The 19,323-nt window shown below is 41.5% G+C and overlaps 1 protein-coding gene across 1 annotated transcript; it reads left to right on the forward strand.

Moving 5' to 3' along the window:
• The first annotated feature begins 7,172 nt into the window (after nucleotides 1–7,172).
• LG03H8orf58 (linkage group 03 C8orf58 homolog) lies at nucleotides 7,173–18,369 on the forward strand. Its single transcript, XM_073622293.1, has 7 exons — nucleotides 7,173–7,728; nucleotides 10,771–11,444; nucleotides 12,069–12,215; nucleotides 12,580–12,748; nucleotides 14,755–14,852; nucleotides 17,613–17,713; nucleotides 17,822–18,369. Exons 2-7 carry the CDS (start codon nucleotides 10,824–10,826, stop codon nucleotides 17,919–17,921), a joined length of 1,236 nt encoding a protein of 411 aa, XP_073478394.1. The 5' UTR covers nucleotides 7,173–7,728; nucleotides 10,771–10,823; the 3' UTR covers nucleotides 17,922–18,369.
• The last annotated feature ends 954 nt before the right edge of the window (nucleotides 18,370–19,323 follow it).

The raw sequence follows: 19,323 nt of genomic DNA on the forward strand, positions 1-19,323 counted from the left end.
GTTTATTTCCACGCCCGTCTCCACAAAGAAGTAGTAACTTGTGTCCAATCATCCACTAATAGGTTGGCAGTCTGCCTCTCTGCTATACTTCAAAGGCTACTCTACAGTCCATTAGCAGACATAGAACCAGATCTGAGTGTTTACATGGTTTCTGCCACTAGACTCACCTCGCATAGATATCCAATTTAGATAGGGTCACTTTCCTTCATGGCTCCCATGATTGAGGATTTCACACACGATCCCATGGATCATAAGGTTTCAGAGGACACATTGACCCTGTGACTGGTCAGCATGGAACTGCAATCTTTTGGTGGTGACAGCTCTGGGTTGGGTTAGTGTTATGGTAAGAATTAGGAGGTTTCCTTTTAAGTATCATCTTTAGAGGATATCAAAGCCAAATTTGAGTGGCAAATGGTTAAAGCCCTTTTGTTATCTATGTCCCATTCAAGAAATTTCTCCTAGCTTCCTATCGTGTATGCAAAATAAAAAAAATAAAGAGACATCTCTGTTAGATGACACCAAAGCAAGCATCCCCATTAGAAGGGTTTCCTTTGTTTTTTGTTCTGGTGACACCTCAAACATTCTGGATTTTCCTTCATTTTCAGACCTGTGACAGCTGTCACCAGGACAAATAGAGAGAGTAAGTCTCCCTAACCGCAACACAAATTGCAAGAAATACTGAACAAGTATCCCTTTACCAATCTATCAAAAAAAAACTTTACCTAATGCTTAAGGGCAAGGTTTCATGTCACAGGTGAGGCATGAAAAGTTAATGTCTTGTTACGTTTTAGGCTGTGCCATATAGTTAGGGATAATTTAGTTTTAGGGACCTTTGGGGAACAATGTTTTATTTTTGTTTGACTGCTGTGTCAGTTTCCTGCCATGGGAGTTTGCCATGGACATTTTAAATATAAATCCACAATTTGCACACTCTGGGATGGGCAGCACAGGGGCTAAGTGGCTAGCACTTTCGCCTAGCAGCACTAGGGCGGTCCGTTTCAATCTCAAGCATGGCAGTACTGGCCTGCAGTTTGCATTTTCTCCCTGTGCTTGTGTGGGTTTTCTCCCAAATTCCAAAGGCATGCTAGGAAGGTTAATTGGCCCTAGTATGTGAATGTATGAGTGTGAGCTAGAGACCTTATATTGTAAACTCCTTGAGGGCGGGGACTGATGTGAATGTACAATAATCTGAATATGTAAAGCGCTGCATAAATTGACTGCCCTATATAAGTACCTGTAATAATATGTCGACCAAATACCTAGCATATATCCAGGAGAGCCACAGCCCCTGAGGCAATTTCGAGAAGCATTAGGAACATATTTTGTGATTCCGTCGAACGTTAGGTAATGGAGCATTAAAACTTTGTAGTTTTCATAAGCTATAGGGTGGCTTGCCAAATTTTGGAGAAAAGAGAACAATTAGAGGTTGGTTGCTGATTTTAAAACCATCAGGAAAATTCTAAGTGTACTATGTGTATGTGTTCTATATGTACTAGCACAGTAAGGTTGCGAGCACTGAACTTATTCTCTCTGGAGAAGAGACGCTTGAGAGGGGATATGATTTCAATATACAAATACCGGACTGGTGACCCCACAATAGGGATAAAACTTTTTCGCAGAAGGGAGTTTAACAAGACTCGTGGCCATTCGTTAAAATTATAAGAAAAGAGGTTTAACCTTAAACTGCGTAGAGAGTTCTTTACTGTAAGAGCGGCCAGGATGTGGAATTCCCTTCCACAGGCGGTGGTCTCAGCGGGGGGGGGGGGGCATCGATATTTTCAAAAAAACTAATAGATAAGCACCTGAATGACTACAACATACAGGGATATTCAATGTAATACTGACATATAATCACACACATAGGTTGGACTTGATGGTCTTTTTTCAACCTCACCTACTATGTAGCAGGTTTTTCCGATCCTTGGATTTCTTTGTTGCAAATCTCAAATGAACCCCTAAATGGGCAATCATTAGTAGTAATGTTCCAATTCTTCACATCATTTTCTGGACTGCACAAACTGCTGATGCTATTTAAATCCTGCACAGAGCAGCCATGATCCTTCCCTTCTGGGGTCCCCCGCTGGTACTCCTGGCCCCTCCTCTTCAGCGAATGCCCCCATAGAAAGATGCTTTCTATGGGAGAACTCATATAGAATGCATTAAAGGATAAGTTCACCTTTTGGAACATGTTACACTCATATTTAGGGTGGAACATGTAACATGTTCCGAGTGCTGCAGCCACCGCCTGCTGCCCCCCATCCCTGTGGCAGCAGCACAGGGAGAGGTTTCCTGTACTCGCTGTCACTTTTTAAAATCAGAGTGGCTTTGCTGGGCTCCGCCCACACGGCTGCGTCTTTCATTCACACGGCTCTGTGTGTGAATGAACTACAAATACCAACATCCTTTACGGTTGTCAGCTTGTAGTTCTCAATGAACTACCATGGAGCTGTGCAGCAGCGTGGTAGTTCATTGACTTCTTCCTGTCAGTGTATCTGCCTGCCCGTACGGGATAAACAGGCACACAGATATAATGACAGATCTGAAGGGGACCTGCATGGCACCAGAGATATGCTGATCGCTGGTGCAATGCTTTATAGAAGTGATATGCAATTAGCGGACCTTCAGCTGTTGCAGAACTACAAGTCCCATGAGGCATAGCAAGACTCTCACAGCCACAAGCAAGACACCCAGAGGCGTGATGGGTAGTTTTGCAATAGTTTTTCAACAGTTGGAGGTCCGCTAATTGCATATCCCTGCTTTACAGGCTCCAAAAGAAAAAAAAATTATAAATGCACATTTTTTTACCTGCAAAAAAATTTGCATTTATTCTTTTTTTTCCAAAAGGTGGATTTATCCTTTAAGGTAGAAAACCCTTTAAGCTTTAAAACCACTTTAACATTATAGTGCTGTTTAGTATTTATCAAATATTTTTATTTCCATTATTGGCATACAGTATCTGTTATTGATGTTATATATGTTTTTTTTATATGGAACTGTCCTCAGGTATAGTTTTGTAAATGCTTCTGTTCCTGCACAGAGCCAGATAGCTATCGTCCGTATGTGTACAAATACTTAAGTCACATCCTGTACCATTATTCATATCTCTGGAATGTGACTTTGCAGTCTGATAAATTCCACAAAGAGTTTCTTAGTCAATAAAGCATAGCATCATATGGGTGATATAGAGGTTAGAGGTTAGCAAACTCGGTCCTTTATATTGGGGCTATGACTTATTCTGTATTGTGTGAGTGATGTTTAAAAGCGTGATTCATACAGAGGTATGTAAATCACTGAAAATCCCAGTTCACATTACATTATTTGATGATTCTCTAATTGAGATGTTAACAAAACCTCTGAAGGAAACACATTTAATGTACACCTATAACTAGGTGTAAGCTGTGAAACTAAACTTACAAATGCAAGGATGAGAACTCTAAAGCCTCGTCCACATGATGACAATATCGGATGAATGATAGTCTGTTTTTTTTTTTTTTTGCACGCTAGTCTCATACTGAAAACCAGTAAGGTTACTAAAGTCTATCGTCCGATAGAATACAACTTCAGAAGTGATGTAATGTGTTAATTGTATTGTAATGTATTCTTTTTTTTTTCTCTGAATATGTGCAGTCTTGGTCTTCCGGTCTTTTCGGACAAATATTGTACTCATTAAACAAAAATCGTTTGTTCTGGTATCGTACAAGAACAATTTTCGAGTTTGTCCCTTAGGATAATTTTGCATGAACTGTCGTGATCGGCTCTCGAAAGCTGTGTATGAGTGATCAGATTTTCGTATGATCGTTATTTTTTTTGTCCAATTTTCTGATCATGTATATTAGGCATCAGTGCTGTAGTGCCTTTACAGTACAGTACCGCATGGACCCCATAATATGCAAATTCAAACTTGTGGAATAGTTAGTGCACAGCCCCCACCCCATTGGAAAAGTTATATAAGCAAACCTTTCTGAATATTCATATTTAAGCCAGGAAGCTGCATAATGCAGACTTTCACAGCTCTCAGAGACGACTGGAACGGCACTGCTACAGACGTTCTACAGACTGTCGACGGGTTTTTGTTCGCAGACGGGTTCTGCATTACCATACAAGCCTGTTAGGCTGCATTCACACCTGTTATTTCTAGGGTTCCTCCTATTAAAAATGTTCAGAAAGGCTGCCATAGATCTACTCTGGTACATGCAGCACATTGTAGTGCTTGTATATCACTTGTGGAGGCCATAAGATATCAGTTTTATCCATCTGAAAAGACCGTTTCCTGCATCAAATGTTACATCCATCAACCCAATCACTTTTACAACCCATCCAGAAGCTTTCCTCTTTGAATTAATCAAAAACTGGTAGTGCAAGCCAATCAAAACTGTTACACAATTGTGTACTTAAAAGTGGGGTATGTCTGTATTTGATCAGAATATGAAAAGAATTATTTTATAATAACGGTCAGAGAATTATGACCAGCTATGACCAGAACCAAAACATTGGACCAATCTGGACTGCTTGTCTGGTATAGCCAGAAATGGGAATCTAGCAGGAAATGCTGGAACTTGTAGTACCCCAGCTGTTGCAGGAGATCCACAAGCTTACCTTGGGAAAGGAAGGGTTATATGCAGGTGTATGAAACACCACGAGTATGATCAAATCTGGGAAACAAGGGTCAGATGTAGGTGTATTAAGGACTGTGATGAAGATGGTAATGTCTGAGAAACCAGGGTCAGATGCAGGAGTATGAAGTATCAGAAGTATGGTCATGTTTGGTGAACAAGCGTCAGATGCATGTGTATAAAGCATTATGATTAGTATAGTGATATCTAGGAAACAAGAATCACATGCAGGGGTATGAAGCACTATGATGAGGATGGTGATGCCTGGGAAGCAAGGGTCAAATGTAGGTGTATGAAGCAGCATATTGAGTATAGCCATGTCCAGGAAACAAGGGTCAGATGTAGGTTTATGAAGCACTATGATGAAGATGGTGATGTCTGATAAACCAGGGCCAGGTGCAGGTGTATGAACGACTATGATGAGGAGGGTGATGTCTCAGAAACCAGTGTCAGATGCAGGTTTATGAAGCACCGTGATGAGTATGGCCATGTCCAGGAAACAAGGGTTAGATGCAGGAGTATGTTATATCAGTATGAGGATGATGACACCTGGGAATCCGGGGTCAGATGCAGGAGTGTAAAAGACTATGATGAAGATTGTTATGTCTGGGAAGCAAGGGTCACATGCAGGTGTATGGAGGATTATGATGAGGATGGTGATGTCTGGGAAACAAGAGTCAGATGCAGATGTATGAACGACTATGGTAATGATGTCTGGGGAAACAAGGGTCAGATGCAGGTGTACGAAGGACTATGATGAGGATGGTGATGCCTTGGAAGCAAGGATCAGATGCAGGTGTATGGAGGATTATGATGAGGATGGTGATGTCTGGGAAACAAGGGTTACATGCAGATGTATGAAGGACTATAACGAGGATGGTGATGTTTGGGAAACAAGGGTCAGATGCGCATGTATGAAGGACTATGATGATGATGTATGGGAAACAAGTGTCAGATGCAGGTGTATGAAGGGCTATGATGAGGATGGTGATGTCTGGGAAACAAGGGTCAGATGCACATGTATGAAGGACTATGATGATGATGATGTATGGGAAACAAGGGTCAGATGCAGGTGTAGGAAGGACTATGATGAGGATGGTGATGCCTTGGAAGCAAGGGTCAGATGCAGGTGTATGAAGGACTATAATGAGGATGGTGATGTTTGGGAAACAAGGGTCAGATGCGCATGTATGAAGGACTATGATGATGATGATGTATGGGAAACAAGGGTCAGATGCAGGTGTAGGAAGGACTATGATGAGGATGGTGATGCCTTGGAAGCAAGGGTCAGATGCAGGTGTATGAAGGACTATAATGAGGATAGTGATGTTTGGGAAACAAGGGTCAGATGCGCATGTATGAAGGACTATGATGATGATGTATGGGAAACAAGGGTCAGATGCAGGTGTAGGAAGGACTATGATGAGGATGGTGATGTCTGGGAAAGAAGGGTCAGATGCAGGAGTATGAAGAACTATGATGAGGATCAGATGCAGGTGTAGGAAGGACTATGATGAGGATGGTGATGCCTTGGAAGCAAGGGTCAGATGCAGGTGTATGAAGGACTATCATGAGGATCAGATGCATGTGTATGAAGGACTATGATGAGGATGGTGATGTCTGGGAAAGAAAGGTCAGATGCAGGAGTATGAAGGACTATGATGAGGATCAGATGCAGGTGTAGGAAGGACTATGATGAGGATGGTGATGCCTTGGAAGCAAGGGTCAGATGCAGGTGTATGAAGGACTATGATGAGGATGGTGATGTCTGGGAAAGAAGGGTCAGATGCAGGAGTATGAAGAACTATGATGAGGATCAGATGCAGGTGTAGGAAGGACTATGATGAGGATGGTGATGCCTTGGAAGCAAGGGTCAGATGCAGGTGTATGAAGGACTATCATGAGGATCAGATGCATGTGTATGAAGGACTATGATGAGGATCAGATGCATGTGTATGAAGGACTATGATGAGGATGGTGATGTCTGGGAAAGAAGGGTCAGATGCAGGAGTATGAAGGACTATGATGAGGATCAGATGCAGGTGTATGAAGGACTATGATGAGGATGGTGATGTCTGGGAAAGAAGGGTCAGATGCAGGAGTATGAAGGACTATGATGAGGATCAGATGCAGGTGTATGAAGGACTATGATGAGGATGGTGATGTCTGGGAAAGAATGGTATAGATGCAGGAGTATGAAGCACAATGATGAGGATGATGGTGTCTAGGAAACCAGGGTCAGTCAGCTGTAGGTGTATGAAGTACTATGATTAGGATGGTGTCAGAAGTAGGGCAATGTCCCTGCTTATAGTGCTAGTCGTGGATGAAATACCATGCATGGAGCTGAAGGTGTGCCCCATTCATGTGGATGGCGAGACCAACGTGCGCCCCATTATGCCCAGAGGAGGTGACCGGTGTTATCAGACGGGAGGAGGAATGCGGCCGGGCCGGTCTCTCGGGATTCCACTATCCCGGTGTTCTGCCATATAGTGTCCTTGTATCAAATAGTGTCCGCCTCGTACTGCGCAGGCGCTGCGCCTGCGCAGTACGGAGGAGCAGGAGATGCCGAAAATGTCCGAAGGTGATCAGCTGACCATCAGCTGTACACGGCGCTCGGGCACCTGTTAGCGATGGCAGTGTAAGAGGGCCCCTCGCGGGCTCGCTTCGCTCGCCACGCTTCGGGCACGGCCTCGCTGCGCTCGGCAAATATTTATTCTAACTCTATGTCCACTTGGATAGTGGGGAATGATCCTGGACATAGGGTAAGAATAAATGCGCAGGCGCCGTGTACAGCTGACGATCAGCTGTTGAACTTCGGAGACTTTCGGCGTCTCCTTTGTCCTCCGTACTGCGCCTGCGCAGTACAGGGAGGACACTATATGATAGGGGACTGAATTCGACAAGACACCGGCACAGAGGCTGCACTGTGTCAGCACAGGAGGAATGTGCGGCAGGAGAAGAGCTGCCATATAAGGAATGGAGAGGGCGGGGTCACGGCGCAGGTAGGACTGAGCAGGTAGAGCTGGGATTGGACAGGCGGAGGAGGTCAGTGTGATCGCAGATCATCCAGGAGAGCGGATGGTGGTAGACTGAGCGCTGCCCATACACAGCACAGGTACGTGTCTGCACCCTATATATACATCTATATATAATATATATCTATATACTTCTGTTATCACTGATCAATGCTACAAATACAAGAGTCATACTTAATCCATTAATTGCATTTAGTTGAGTTGAGTCGAGTCAGCAATCTGTCACATCGCCTGTAGTAGGGAATAGGAATAAATGTTCCCATCTCTTGAATGGGAAGCCGCAGTTTGTCGCACAAAGTCCCCTCTTTCTCCGATTTTTTTGTGATTGGCAGTAACTGAACAGGGAGACATCTCTGAATGTTTTAAAATCAAATGATAACTTGGACAAGGATAGCAGAAGATTGCTGACGTTTGCTGGATTGCACCATTTTAATCGATTGCACAATTAGATCATATATTTTATATATATATATATATATATATATATATATATATATATATATATATATATATATATATATATATATAACACATATAACATAGCTATATATTTAGAACACATACAGGGTGACACCATGATAAAGCTCACCACAATATCTTTATATCTTCTTTAATGATGACGTCATTGTTATATCTAGGCATAGAATAGTCACATTACATATACAGGCCATTATATTTCACATTGATGAACTGATTATATTAATTAATGAAGTAATTATATTCACATCAATGACGCACAATATAAATCCAGAGATTTGTCTGGGGGGGGGGGCACAGGCAATATTGTTCAGAGCTCATGCACACTTTGCGGTGCGTTTTTGCACGCACGTTAACGCATGTTATCTCAAAAGGAAGTGCAGTGGCGACATATTTTGTTCTGTAATGCCACATGGCTCCTTCCGCGCACCCCGTATATGAGCGGGTTCTAATCAGGTGTACAATGGGGATATCTTTATACACATGTTATGGTATGCACTAATGTGCATTGCATTAATGCAGCCCATTCATTATGAATAGGCAGCCAACACACCACAATAGATTCAAAAAAACATACATGACCTTTTTTTTTACGATCTATGCAGTGTGGTGCGTTGAGTTCTACTGTACAATGCATTAGGGTGCCATTGAAAATTAATGGTATCACGAATAGATTGGTTGCATTGCTACGCAATGTGGTAATGTGTATTAACGCATGTGTTTTACTGTGCATTGCCACAACACACAAGTGTGAATGGGCCTTTAGGGAGTCTTAGTGGAAATAGATATTTGCAAGGGTAAGCTGGATTTTTTATGTACTGTATGGATTGTTATTGTGTCAGCACAGCTTGTGGGTCGGGGTATCTTCTGGAAATATACCTGTACATAGGGGTAATGTACTCAACAGTTGGGAAGAGGCCTACAAATATACATGCATTTCTGTTTGAGTATTGGAGAAGGCAAAAATAGTTGGGAAGCCAAATGTCTTCCTCCACATTCTAATATCTATGGCCAGCTATGCCAAGAATTTGTTATGAGTAATTAGCAAATACAATTGTAATTCTTTTTTCCACTCATTGATTGAGTATTCATACTGCTTGGGATTCCTACAGTGCACTGAAATGATGAATACAGTGAAATCTAAATATAGAACTGTCAATGTCTATTGATTGAAAGCATTATGTCATTGATGGTCATGTTGGCTCAACGCATGACACTTGAACACTGGATTTTCATAATGTACGCTAGCCTTTCTCAACCAGTGTTCTGTGCACCCTAATGCCGTGTACACACGACCGGACTTTTCGGCATCAAAGGTCCGACGGAAGGAATCCGTCAGACAATTCAATCGTGTGTAGGCTTCATCGGACCTTTTCTGTCTAAAAATCTGACGGACCTTAGAAATAGAACAAATTTCAAATCTTTCCGACGGACTCGTTTCCTATCGAAAAATCCATTCGTCTGTATGCTAGTCCGACGGACCAAAAACGACGCAAGGGCAGCTATTGGCTACTGGCTATGAACTTCCTTATTTTAGTCCGGTCATACGCCATCACGTTCAAAACAATTGGACTTTGGTGGGATCGTGTGCAGGCAAGTCTATTTCGTTGGAACTCTGTCGAAAAGTCCTTTGGAGTTCAGTCCGATGAGAAATCTGCTTGTGTGTACGCGGCATTAGGGTTCCTCCAGAGGTTCCTGTGGGTTTCTTGACTAACCACAAATGTAAAGGACATTCTTCCTCCAACTGTTTATGTAAGTGGTCTATTTCACACTGCCATAGGTGTAAGAGGCCCTTCTCTGCTGACCATTAATGTAAGGGGGGTTTTCTCTACTGACCATCGGGGTACACAAATATGGACCACCAACTAATGTAAGGTGGGAGGGGTTTCTCCATTGACCACTAATATGAGGGGACATTTCAAATTTCATTGTCTGCTTTTCCTATTAATATCATTCTATTTGGCTCATTTTAACTTCATGAATATATAGAACATCAGGTTGTTAGAAATCATCAACCTTGGGTGTCAAATACACCAGATACCCCAAATTCTTTATTCTTTTCATTTATAATTATTTCTTTAACTTATTGATCACGCTATGTACTATGAGCTGTAGATATAATCATTTTAGCAGGGGCTACCTGAGATGTGAAGATCATTTCAAAGGTTGAGAGACTGCGGTATGCACCTGTTGCACTGTAGAAGGCTGTTATACCTTTTTAGTCGTATGGTTGCTAGCAATGAAGTATCCAAGCTGCACATCATTGCAGGGATTCAGTGGAAATTGGTCAGTAGATTTGGGTTTGCATGGATTCCCTCTCATTATTGACTTTGTGAGTTATTATAGTTAAATACCCAAATTACAGCAAGATGCATTTAGAAAGCACTATCAAACACATATATCTGTCATTATTTGGAACAGTGATACCATATTTTATTAGTGTTTAGTGGGGCACATGGGCAACAGAAGATAAAAAAAACAACTTGTGCTGTGATGCTAAAACTGGTAATGTGACAGCTGTCTGATAAGACCACTTTAACACTTTCCAATCTGTTGCCGAATTCCCTGGCAAACGGTCTGATTTATTTCACTATGTCGTTGGCACAATGTTTTTTTAATACACTGTCTTTCTTGCACATTTACAGAACGACCAGAGGGTTGCGTACTGCTGGGAAGTACTGCTGTTTATCGGCGTCTCATGGATCCTTCATCCAGTTGCAGCATCTCTAGAGATTCCCTCTATCCCAAATTGTCAGCTAATCAAGAGGGAAATGGTAAATACACTGGGATACGTAATCGCTTAGAGAAATCAGAATCAGAAGATTCAGGGGTGGAGCTGCCACCACCTTCCCCATATGGATCTGAGAGCAGCTTTAATCCGGATGAATGTGGAAGTGTAGAGAGCTCTACCTCCGAGGATCATGAGAGTTTGGTAAATTCCGCCCCCGAGGAGTCCCAGGACCTGAAAAGCCCTCCCTTAGGACAACCAGATCATTTTCAACATTCTCAAGAAGCAGCTTCAGTGGAACACCCTTCTTCAGAAAGCTCCAAAAGCTTCATTATGCATTCACCTAGGGATCTACACAGATTGGAATATTGTATGAACAAACAGCCTGATAATAACATTTCAATTGTGCCCCATAAACTGGAACAGGCAATTCTCCGAAGCAGGAAACAGAGGAGCAGTAGCCGGGAGGCTATCCAAAATAGAGCAGCAAGATGTATCAGGCAGTATCCGGGTTCACTAAAAGAACAGCATAGAGGGAAATCTGTTGGCTATGAAGAAAGAAGCCCAGGTCGCTACAGTCTAGAAAATGAGGTATGTAAAATGAGTGATACATCACACAAGCTAGTACAGCACAGGAAAGCATTTTTATGCTAAAGGAGATGACTTCTTTTCATTGAAAACTACTTTCTGCCTTGGTCCTCTACTCCTTAATCCCCTAGTAAAAAAAACAAAAAAAAAAACAAACCCACACTACTGTATCTATGCAACTCCGCTGTTATCCTGAATTGCACAGTGGGTCATGCTGCAGATAAAACCATGTACGTGATAGAGTCAACAAACAGACTTGCATATGTACAACATACACTCTAGTGACCGGTATAGTAAGCACATATATTACAGGTATTTGTACAGCATTGACAATGTACACAGCACTCTACATGTTGTACATTCACATTAGTCCCTGCCCTCGAGGAGCTTACAATCTAAGGTCACATGCATTTACTAGAGCCAGTTTACCTACCAGCATGTCTTTGGAGTGTGGTAGGAAACCCATAGAAGCACACTGAGAACTTGTAAACTCTGCAGGTAGCGTCCTGGTTGGGATTTGAACTGAGGACCCTAGTGCTGCAAGGCAGAGGTGCTAGCCACTAATCCATTGTGCTGCCCATTCAAGTAGATGCCTCATACATTGACTTTGTTTCTTATCAATTTTAGGAGCAGGATGCCCTAAACCTTCCAGGTGATGGTCTTCGGTATCTGGAAAATCTTTGTCACATGCTGGAGCAAATTGCAGAACTGCAGCAAAGGAATCAGAAGCTTCAACATCAGAAGAGAACGCTGGAAGAGAGACTGCAGAGCAAGGTAAGTATCGGTGTACATGGATATCAGACTGCATTTAACAATACAATCAGTTGATGACCCTTGTCCATTAGCCGTATACTTTAGCCTGTCATCCAGTAGCCTGCAGGCACATAAAGTAATTGTACAATGATATATATGCAAACAGCTTGCCCTTCACCCCTCCACCTAGACCTCTGGGCTAATCCACCTTGGAGATGTCACTTAGAGGCTTTTTGACAGAATGCATGTTTGTAATTTACTGTGGCCACAGAATAGTCTATATCAATAAAAAAAGACCTGAAAAGCAAACTTTCACATGCCTGGCCATTGATCGATGTTGGTGTCAGTTACAAATTGCTGATCTGTGTCTGGTTTCTTTGTATAGGTGCTGTTTCTGGACTCATGTGTGTGTGGTAGCTCCCGGGACTCCAGAGACTTGGAACCAGACAGTACAGATAACCCCCTTCCCCACGGGGCAACCTGGCAACCACAACACTACAGGAAGAGGTCCAGCTCCCATGCCGGGTTCATGCTCCGTTTGGACAGACAACTAGGTAAGGGTTAACGTACACTATAATAGAGAATGCTGAAAAGGTGGAAGGAGAAGTCTTGCCCTCAGCAACCAATCATATTATACCCTATAAATTCAAAATTCTTTAACAACAACACTTGAAATGATGTTGCTATGTTTTACATTTACTTCTGTAAGACTGAATCATTCTGTTTAGAAAGATCATTTTTTCTATATTTTGTCATTGAAGTTTGAGCTCCCTTTTTAGCATGAGGATGAACCATGCTCATACTATTACCGCCATAATAGGAGTGGTCTTTCATTAACATTTACTTAAAGAACTCTAAATTCAACTTCAAAAAGATACAGATTTTTGTACTTTCTTGAAGGTCACCCTGGACTGTCCATGAGAATCATCATTGCACCAGGCATGACAGTATGAGCTTTGTTCAGATGTAAGCTGGCTATACACTGCCTAAATTCTGGCCAATTCCTGCTGGTTCAGCTAAAGATTGAGCAGTGTATGGTTGTGCCGGCACCATTTCATTGGACTAAAATCGATTTATTAAATAACCACTTGACCTCCGGAAGATTTACTCCCCTTCATGAACAGGCCATTTTTTGCTATACGACACGGCATTACTTTAACTGACAATTGCACGGTCATGCAATGCTGTACATGTATATATATAGTACCACCAAGTACCACCAAAAGAAAGCTCTATTTGTGGGGAAAAAAAATATCATTAAAAATATAATAATACATTTATAAATATAATATATATATTATATTTATAAATGTATTATTATATTTTTAATGATATTTTTTTCCCACAAATAGAGCTGTAAAAAAAATGACTTCATAAATTTAGGCCAATATTTATTCTGCTACATATTTTTGGTAAAAAAAATCCCAATAAGCGCAAATTGATTGGTTTGTGCAAAAGTTATAGCATCTACAAACTATGCGATATATACTGGAATTTTTTTTTTTTTATACTAGTAATGGCAGCAAACAATCTGACACTAAATGACACTTTGTGGGAACCAGTGACACTAATACCGTGATCAGTGCTAAAATATGCACCGTCTCTGTACTAATAACACTGGCTGAGAAGGGGTTAAACATCTAGGGCAATCAAAGGGTTAAATGTGTGCCTAACCAGTATTTATGTGTGTACTTTTAGGTGCTTTCACTAAGGGATGTGCTGGTTTTTATTCCTTGCTTTGCATGGAAACAAAAACCAGCAAATTCCTGCTGATAGGACAGAGCTCTGCATTGTTTACATGTCTTCCTCCTCGCCGATCAGCAGGTGCCGGCAGTCATCCATTGGCTGGCACCCGCTGGTAGGCTTGTGCTGTGACTAATCACAGCACAAGCGGCACGTCAGCGAGCGTCCCCTGCCCAGAAGAGCAGAATCACGTGGGTATTTATACGTGATTCTGCACAGCCGGCCTGCACTGTAGCGGTAAAGCTACAGTGTGCGGTCGGCAAGTGGTGGCAAAGTTCACCTTTCTGAAAAAACAATAAATGCGCACATTTTTGCAGGAAAGACATTTTTTTTTGCGAACAGTGGATTGTGGGTGCAATGTTAGGTTTCTGCACACACTTCCTGTAGCTCTGCAGCCAGCTTTCTGTTACAGAGCTGAAGGAAGTGCCAATGGACTACGGGCATGCCGATGAGCAAAACATTAGTTGGTTTGAAGATGATTATCATATCTCATACATGACTTTTTAGGTTTATTGATTTTAATTGTATAGATACACCTGATATGAGAGAGATACAAATGTAACACCAAAGTTATTTGTACTTTATTAGTGACTATCAGCATTTTGTTAATAAGTATCTAGCAGCACTTCCTTGTCCTGTTACATGAAAAGTGCATGCATTAGGATTGAATATGTATGTGGACACCTATAGACAGCTCTTATTAATGATGCTATTCAGGAAACCTGTATAGCTGGAATTGGAAGAGAGAGAGAGTAAGCCAAGGAGGCTGCACTTAATGAGCTGATTGGAATTCTAAGACATCTTTTGTCATTTATAGAGACTAAACTGAAAGAAACCAACAAAATGGACCCACAATATGGGAGCGTACCCAACCTACAGGAAACGGAAAGACAAAGAACAAATCAGAACTACAAAGTAAGTAGAAGTGGTTTGGAAGATACTGCAGCTTATGCCGGCAATATGCATTTGAAATAAAGCTCATGAAATGATCAAGAATATTTTAATGGTGGGATCTGATGACATAATTCCCCAGTATCCCTGGGTACTCTGCGAGAAGATCTTCATGCTTAAGGCCTGGTTCACACCTATGCATTTTGTAGTGCATTTTCAGTTTTGCAGAAACACACTACAGTCCATATAACTTGGTTTTCTATGGATGTAGTTCACATCTGTGCATTTTATGGAAAAGGCCAGGGTTTTTTTCTGGTCCTTGGTTCCATAGACTTCAATGGTTTAAAGATGTGTATTGAAAAAAACGCAAAATGCACCTAGAATATGCAAACTGCAACCTACATAAGTATGAATCAGGCCTTAGGCCGGGTTGCTTTTTTTTTTTTTTTTCAATACACATCTTTAAACCATTGAAAACACACAAAAAAATGCATGGGTGTGAACCAGGCTTAAGCCAAGATTACATAACTGCAGTGCCATTACAAGGGTTTCCTTTGGCTTGCAGCTTTGGGTCATAGGATTGAATCCCACTTGAGATACTATCTGCATTGAGTCTGTATGTCTGTATGTATGTCTGTATGTGTTAGGGGCATGTATAAGCTAGTTTGGGGAAGAGGGAGTGATGTGAATGATTCTATTCTACTCAGTGCTTCATTATATAGAACCAGGAACTCTGATATTTCGATACAGGTGGAATCCAGTGGGCTGAGACACCTATTGGTTTTGTATATACAGTGCATCCGGAAAGTAATCACAGCGCTTCACCTTTTCCACATTTTGTTATGTTACAGCCTTATTCCAAAATGCATTAAATTCATTATTTTCCTCAAAATTCTACAAACAATACCCCATAATGACAACAAGAGAGAAATTTGTTTGAAATCTTTGCAAATTTAAAAATAAAAAATGAAAAAAACACATGTACATAAGTATTCACAGCCTTTGCCGTGACACTTAAAATTGAGCTCAGGTGCATCCTGTTACCACGGATCATCCTTGAGATGTTTCTACGACTTGATACACTGCTACTGGTGTCAGAGCAAAGTTGCCACTTTTATGTAGATTGTGTATGACTTTTATACCATGTGATGAGAAAATGTTGCCAGGGGCATCGCATGGCATCAGCATCACCACTGCCAAATCACAAGTCTGCCCATTGCTTTCTGAATTGGCTGCACTTCCTCTGTCGCTAAAACCTTCCCACTGAGATGCAGTGCCTGGGAGGGGGGAGCACGAGACACAAATGAAGGAGGATTTGGCTCAGTCTGGGAAGATGCATGAAATTTTACATTGAGGCTTATGCATCACATAATAACTGGATTTGGGGCTTCAGTAGACTGTCATACAGGAGCCATTGTTGCACTTTAAATATTACTGTAGAAATTCAACAAACCCAATACTCTCCAAGCAATGGATGTCTAAATTTGTATGCAGTAAACAATACTACAGGACGTTCTTTGTGTTCTATTAGCAAAGAAAGCAAGACCAACAAAAAGTGCCAAAGGTCGTTATTAAAGAAATGCAAATAGCTAATACCAGGCACTTGGAAAGACAAATGGTGACAATGTAGAAAAACTTGTTACCTATCAGCTGTAGGGGATGTAAGTTGCCTAGAGCTAGTCTTAAATATAAACCAAACTGGAGGATGAATGTATAATTATGCTGTATCAAAGAAAAAAGTAGCAGATACATATAAGACCAAACCAGTGATTTCATCCTCCAACCAATAGAAATCACAGCTGGAGGTGCTTGTTGCAGGCAACGCAGACTTTTTTGACAGTCAATGCAGACCATTTTTGCTCCTTCATTTTCATAAAGGCCCATTTACACCTACAGTGGGCAAATAAAGGATAAGTTAACCTTAGTAAATGAAAAAAAATTTGCATTTTTTTTTTTTACAATTTTTCCTAGGAGCCTGCAGAGCATTGCACCCATGATCAGCAGATCGGGGGTGCAATGCAGGGCTCTTGCAGACTGTCAGTGTAAGCTGTCTGCTCATACCTCTGCTGGCAGGCAGGCAGTTACACACTGACAGGAAGCATCAATGAACTACCTAGGGAGCTCAATAGCGCCCTGGTACTTTATTGAGAACTACAAGCCGACAGCCACAAAGGATGTTGGTACTTGTAGTTCTCCCCTCTGTGAATGAATGATGCAGCTGGGTGGGTGGAGTCCCGTGCGGCCACAGGTTTTATAAAAATTGTGACAGCAAGTTCGGAGAGAACATCCCCGGCAGGTCGGGGAGAGGTTGCAACAGTGGGAACATGTTACATGTTCCCAAAGGTAAACTTATCATTTAAAGCAACCCAGTGCAGTGTACCCACGGGTTTTATGAGGGTTACTTGGGCTTTGGCATGGACTTCTATTGCATCGTGTGGTTTTGGTGTGTTTTCTGAATGTGCATTAAAATTCCTGCATGCAGAACTTTTGGTGTTCTTTTATAAAACTCCCCAAAACTGTTGATGCAATAGAAGTCTATGTGTAGATAACCTGTATGAAACCCCCGGGTACACTGCGCTGCACCCGCGGTACAGGACAGGGCACTGCATTAGTGTGAAAATCTGAAATTGCAGTTTAAACATACAGATATGATCATCCATATTTAGCCCGTGCGATGGAGCTCACCAAGCAAATGTTTTTTTTGTTTTTGTTTTTTTAGATTTAAATTTTCCTATTCTTGTTGTTCCACATGCTAATCCAGTTGTTCTCTCTTGTTCTAAACAGGCAGAATCATCACAGTGGTTTAAAGTGAAGGATTTACTCTCTAAACTTTCCGGGAAGAATTCACCACCAGCACCGTCTCGCAGGACCCAAAGCAACTTCAGGTAGAGCGCTGCTGTTTATTACAAAAAGTCTGGTGCATTATAGAACACATTAGTACAAATGTCTAGGAAGAATTTTGACCTGACATGTCCCCATTTTTCCCCCCACAGAATGCAGACAGTTGTAGATGGAACACCTCAACACCCCAAAAGACTTTTCCTGCCTGGCCTGGTGATTAAACCACGCAACCATGGCCGTCAGTTTCATTGAAGAAGACTTTTCTGTAGACAAAGACTCATGCACTGAAATGAACGGACTTGCTTTCGGTAACAGATTCCCCCTCAGAGGGGCTCACCAGTATCTGGGAAGATGAACAATGGCACTGAAACTCTGCCAGGGAAATCACCTCGCCTCATTACTCATCCGCCATGCTATCTGTGGTATGAAAGGAATGCTCTGTGGGAAAAGCCATTCTGACGGAATGGAAGGACTAATGAGGTCACAATGTGGAGGAGTCAACAATCTCTGATCAGAGAACTGCCAGCCAGCACAATGCGTGCATTTTATATTTATACTCAAAGCTCTGTTTGTATATATGTATTTAATTAATGTGATATAATGTATTGGAGTAAAACTGTTGCTATTCTTTTCACTAATATAATTTATTGGTATGTTTATTCTAAGTGCAGGAAGGCAATAAAAGTCTTTATAAAAAGGACCTGAAACAGGTTTAATGTATTCATGTCTTGTAAAAAGCCATTATCATGGCACAGCGGTTAAAACATCAAGGCAAAACACGACACTTAGTAATGTTGTATAAAGCAAAAAAGCAATTTACCTGTCTCTGCTTTTTTGTTTTTTGAATGTTATAAGGAGGAAAATTACAATGTTTTAAAGAGATACCAACCTAGAGGAAAAAACAAATCTGTCAAAACCTTCCTTATGTGATTCTGGCCAACAGGGAGGACTGGGAACTTCTGCCTGGAGGGGCTAATAAAGCTTAGTGGTCAGTGAATGTTCACCAAGATTGTTTCCTAGCTGAAGTGGCCAAAAACATATAGATCCATGAAGTTAAATAGCTACAGATAGGCAAATATATACCCAAGAACAGCAGTTGTGGAGATATTTAGTCATCATTGAATGACCCATTCCAGCAATGGTGACCTAATGAAACCCTAGGCCTATTCTAATCTCCCAAGGAAATCAGGTAAATGCTAAATTAATTGGCGTAGGAGTTTAGTTGCAAGATCTCAGCTGTCACAGAGCTGTAATGTAAATCTGCTGAAAATTGCTGCAACGCACCACAGGGTGACACCTTGCTGGTCCAGCTGTCAAGGTAGCTTCTTCACATAAAGGTACATGGTCTGATAGAATTCTCTTTACAAGATCACCCATGTGACAGCCTTAAAGTGGATGTAAACCCATTTTTTTTTTTAAATAAGGCTTGCACCTTGTACAGTATAGGATTTCATGTCATCTGTGCCCAGTCCTGCCACAAAGAGTTAATCCAGCTCTGAGCAATCCTCTTATCTTTTTTCAGCGAGATAAAAACTGACCAAGAAATAGGAGTCAGTTTCTCCCCATTCCTGTGAGTGACAGGCGATTTACATATCTCATGCAAGAGCCTGAGAGAGACATTCTGTGAACTTCAGATCCCCTCCTCCTTTCTTCT

The sequence above is a fragment of the Aquarana catesbeiana genome, linkage group LG03 (genome assembly GCF_042186555.1).
Source record: "Aquarana catesbeiana isolate 2022-GZ linkage group LG03, ASM4218655v1, whole genome shotgun sequence".
In the NCBI taxonomy this organism is placed as follows: Eukaryota; Metazoa; Chordata; class Amphibia; order Anura; family Ranidae; genus Aquarana; species Aquarana catesbeiana.

Excerpts from the sequence above, each read along its gene's own strand:
- LG03H8orf58 (XM_073622293.1), top strand. The coding sequence starts at position 10,824 with ATGGATCCTTCATCCAGTTGCAGCATCTCTAGAGATTCCCTCTATCCC. Across the intron at positions 11,445-12,068 it reads GCTACAGTCTAGAAAATGAG|GAGCAGGATGCCCTAAACCT; the intron begins GTATGTAAAATG and ends TATCAATTTTAG. Across the intron at positions 12,749-14,754 it reads CCGTTTGGACAGACAACTAG|AGACTAAACTGAAAGAAACC; the intron begins GTAAGGGTTAAC and ends TGTCATTTATAG.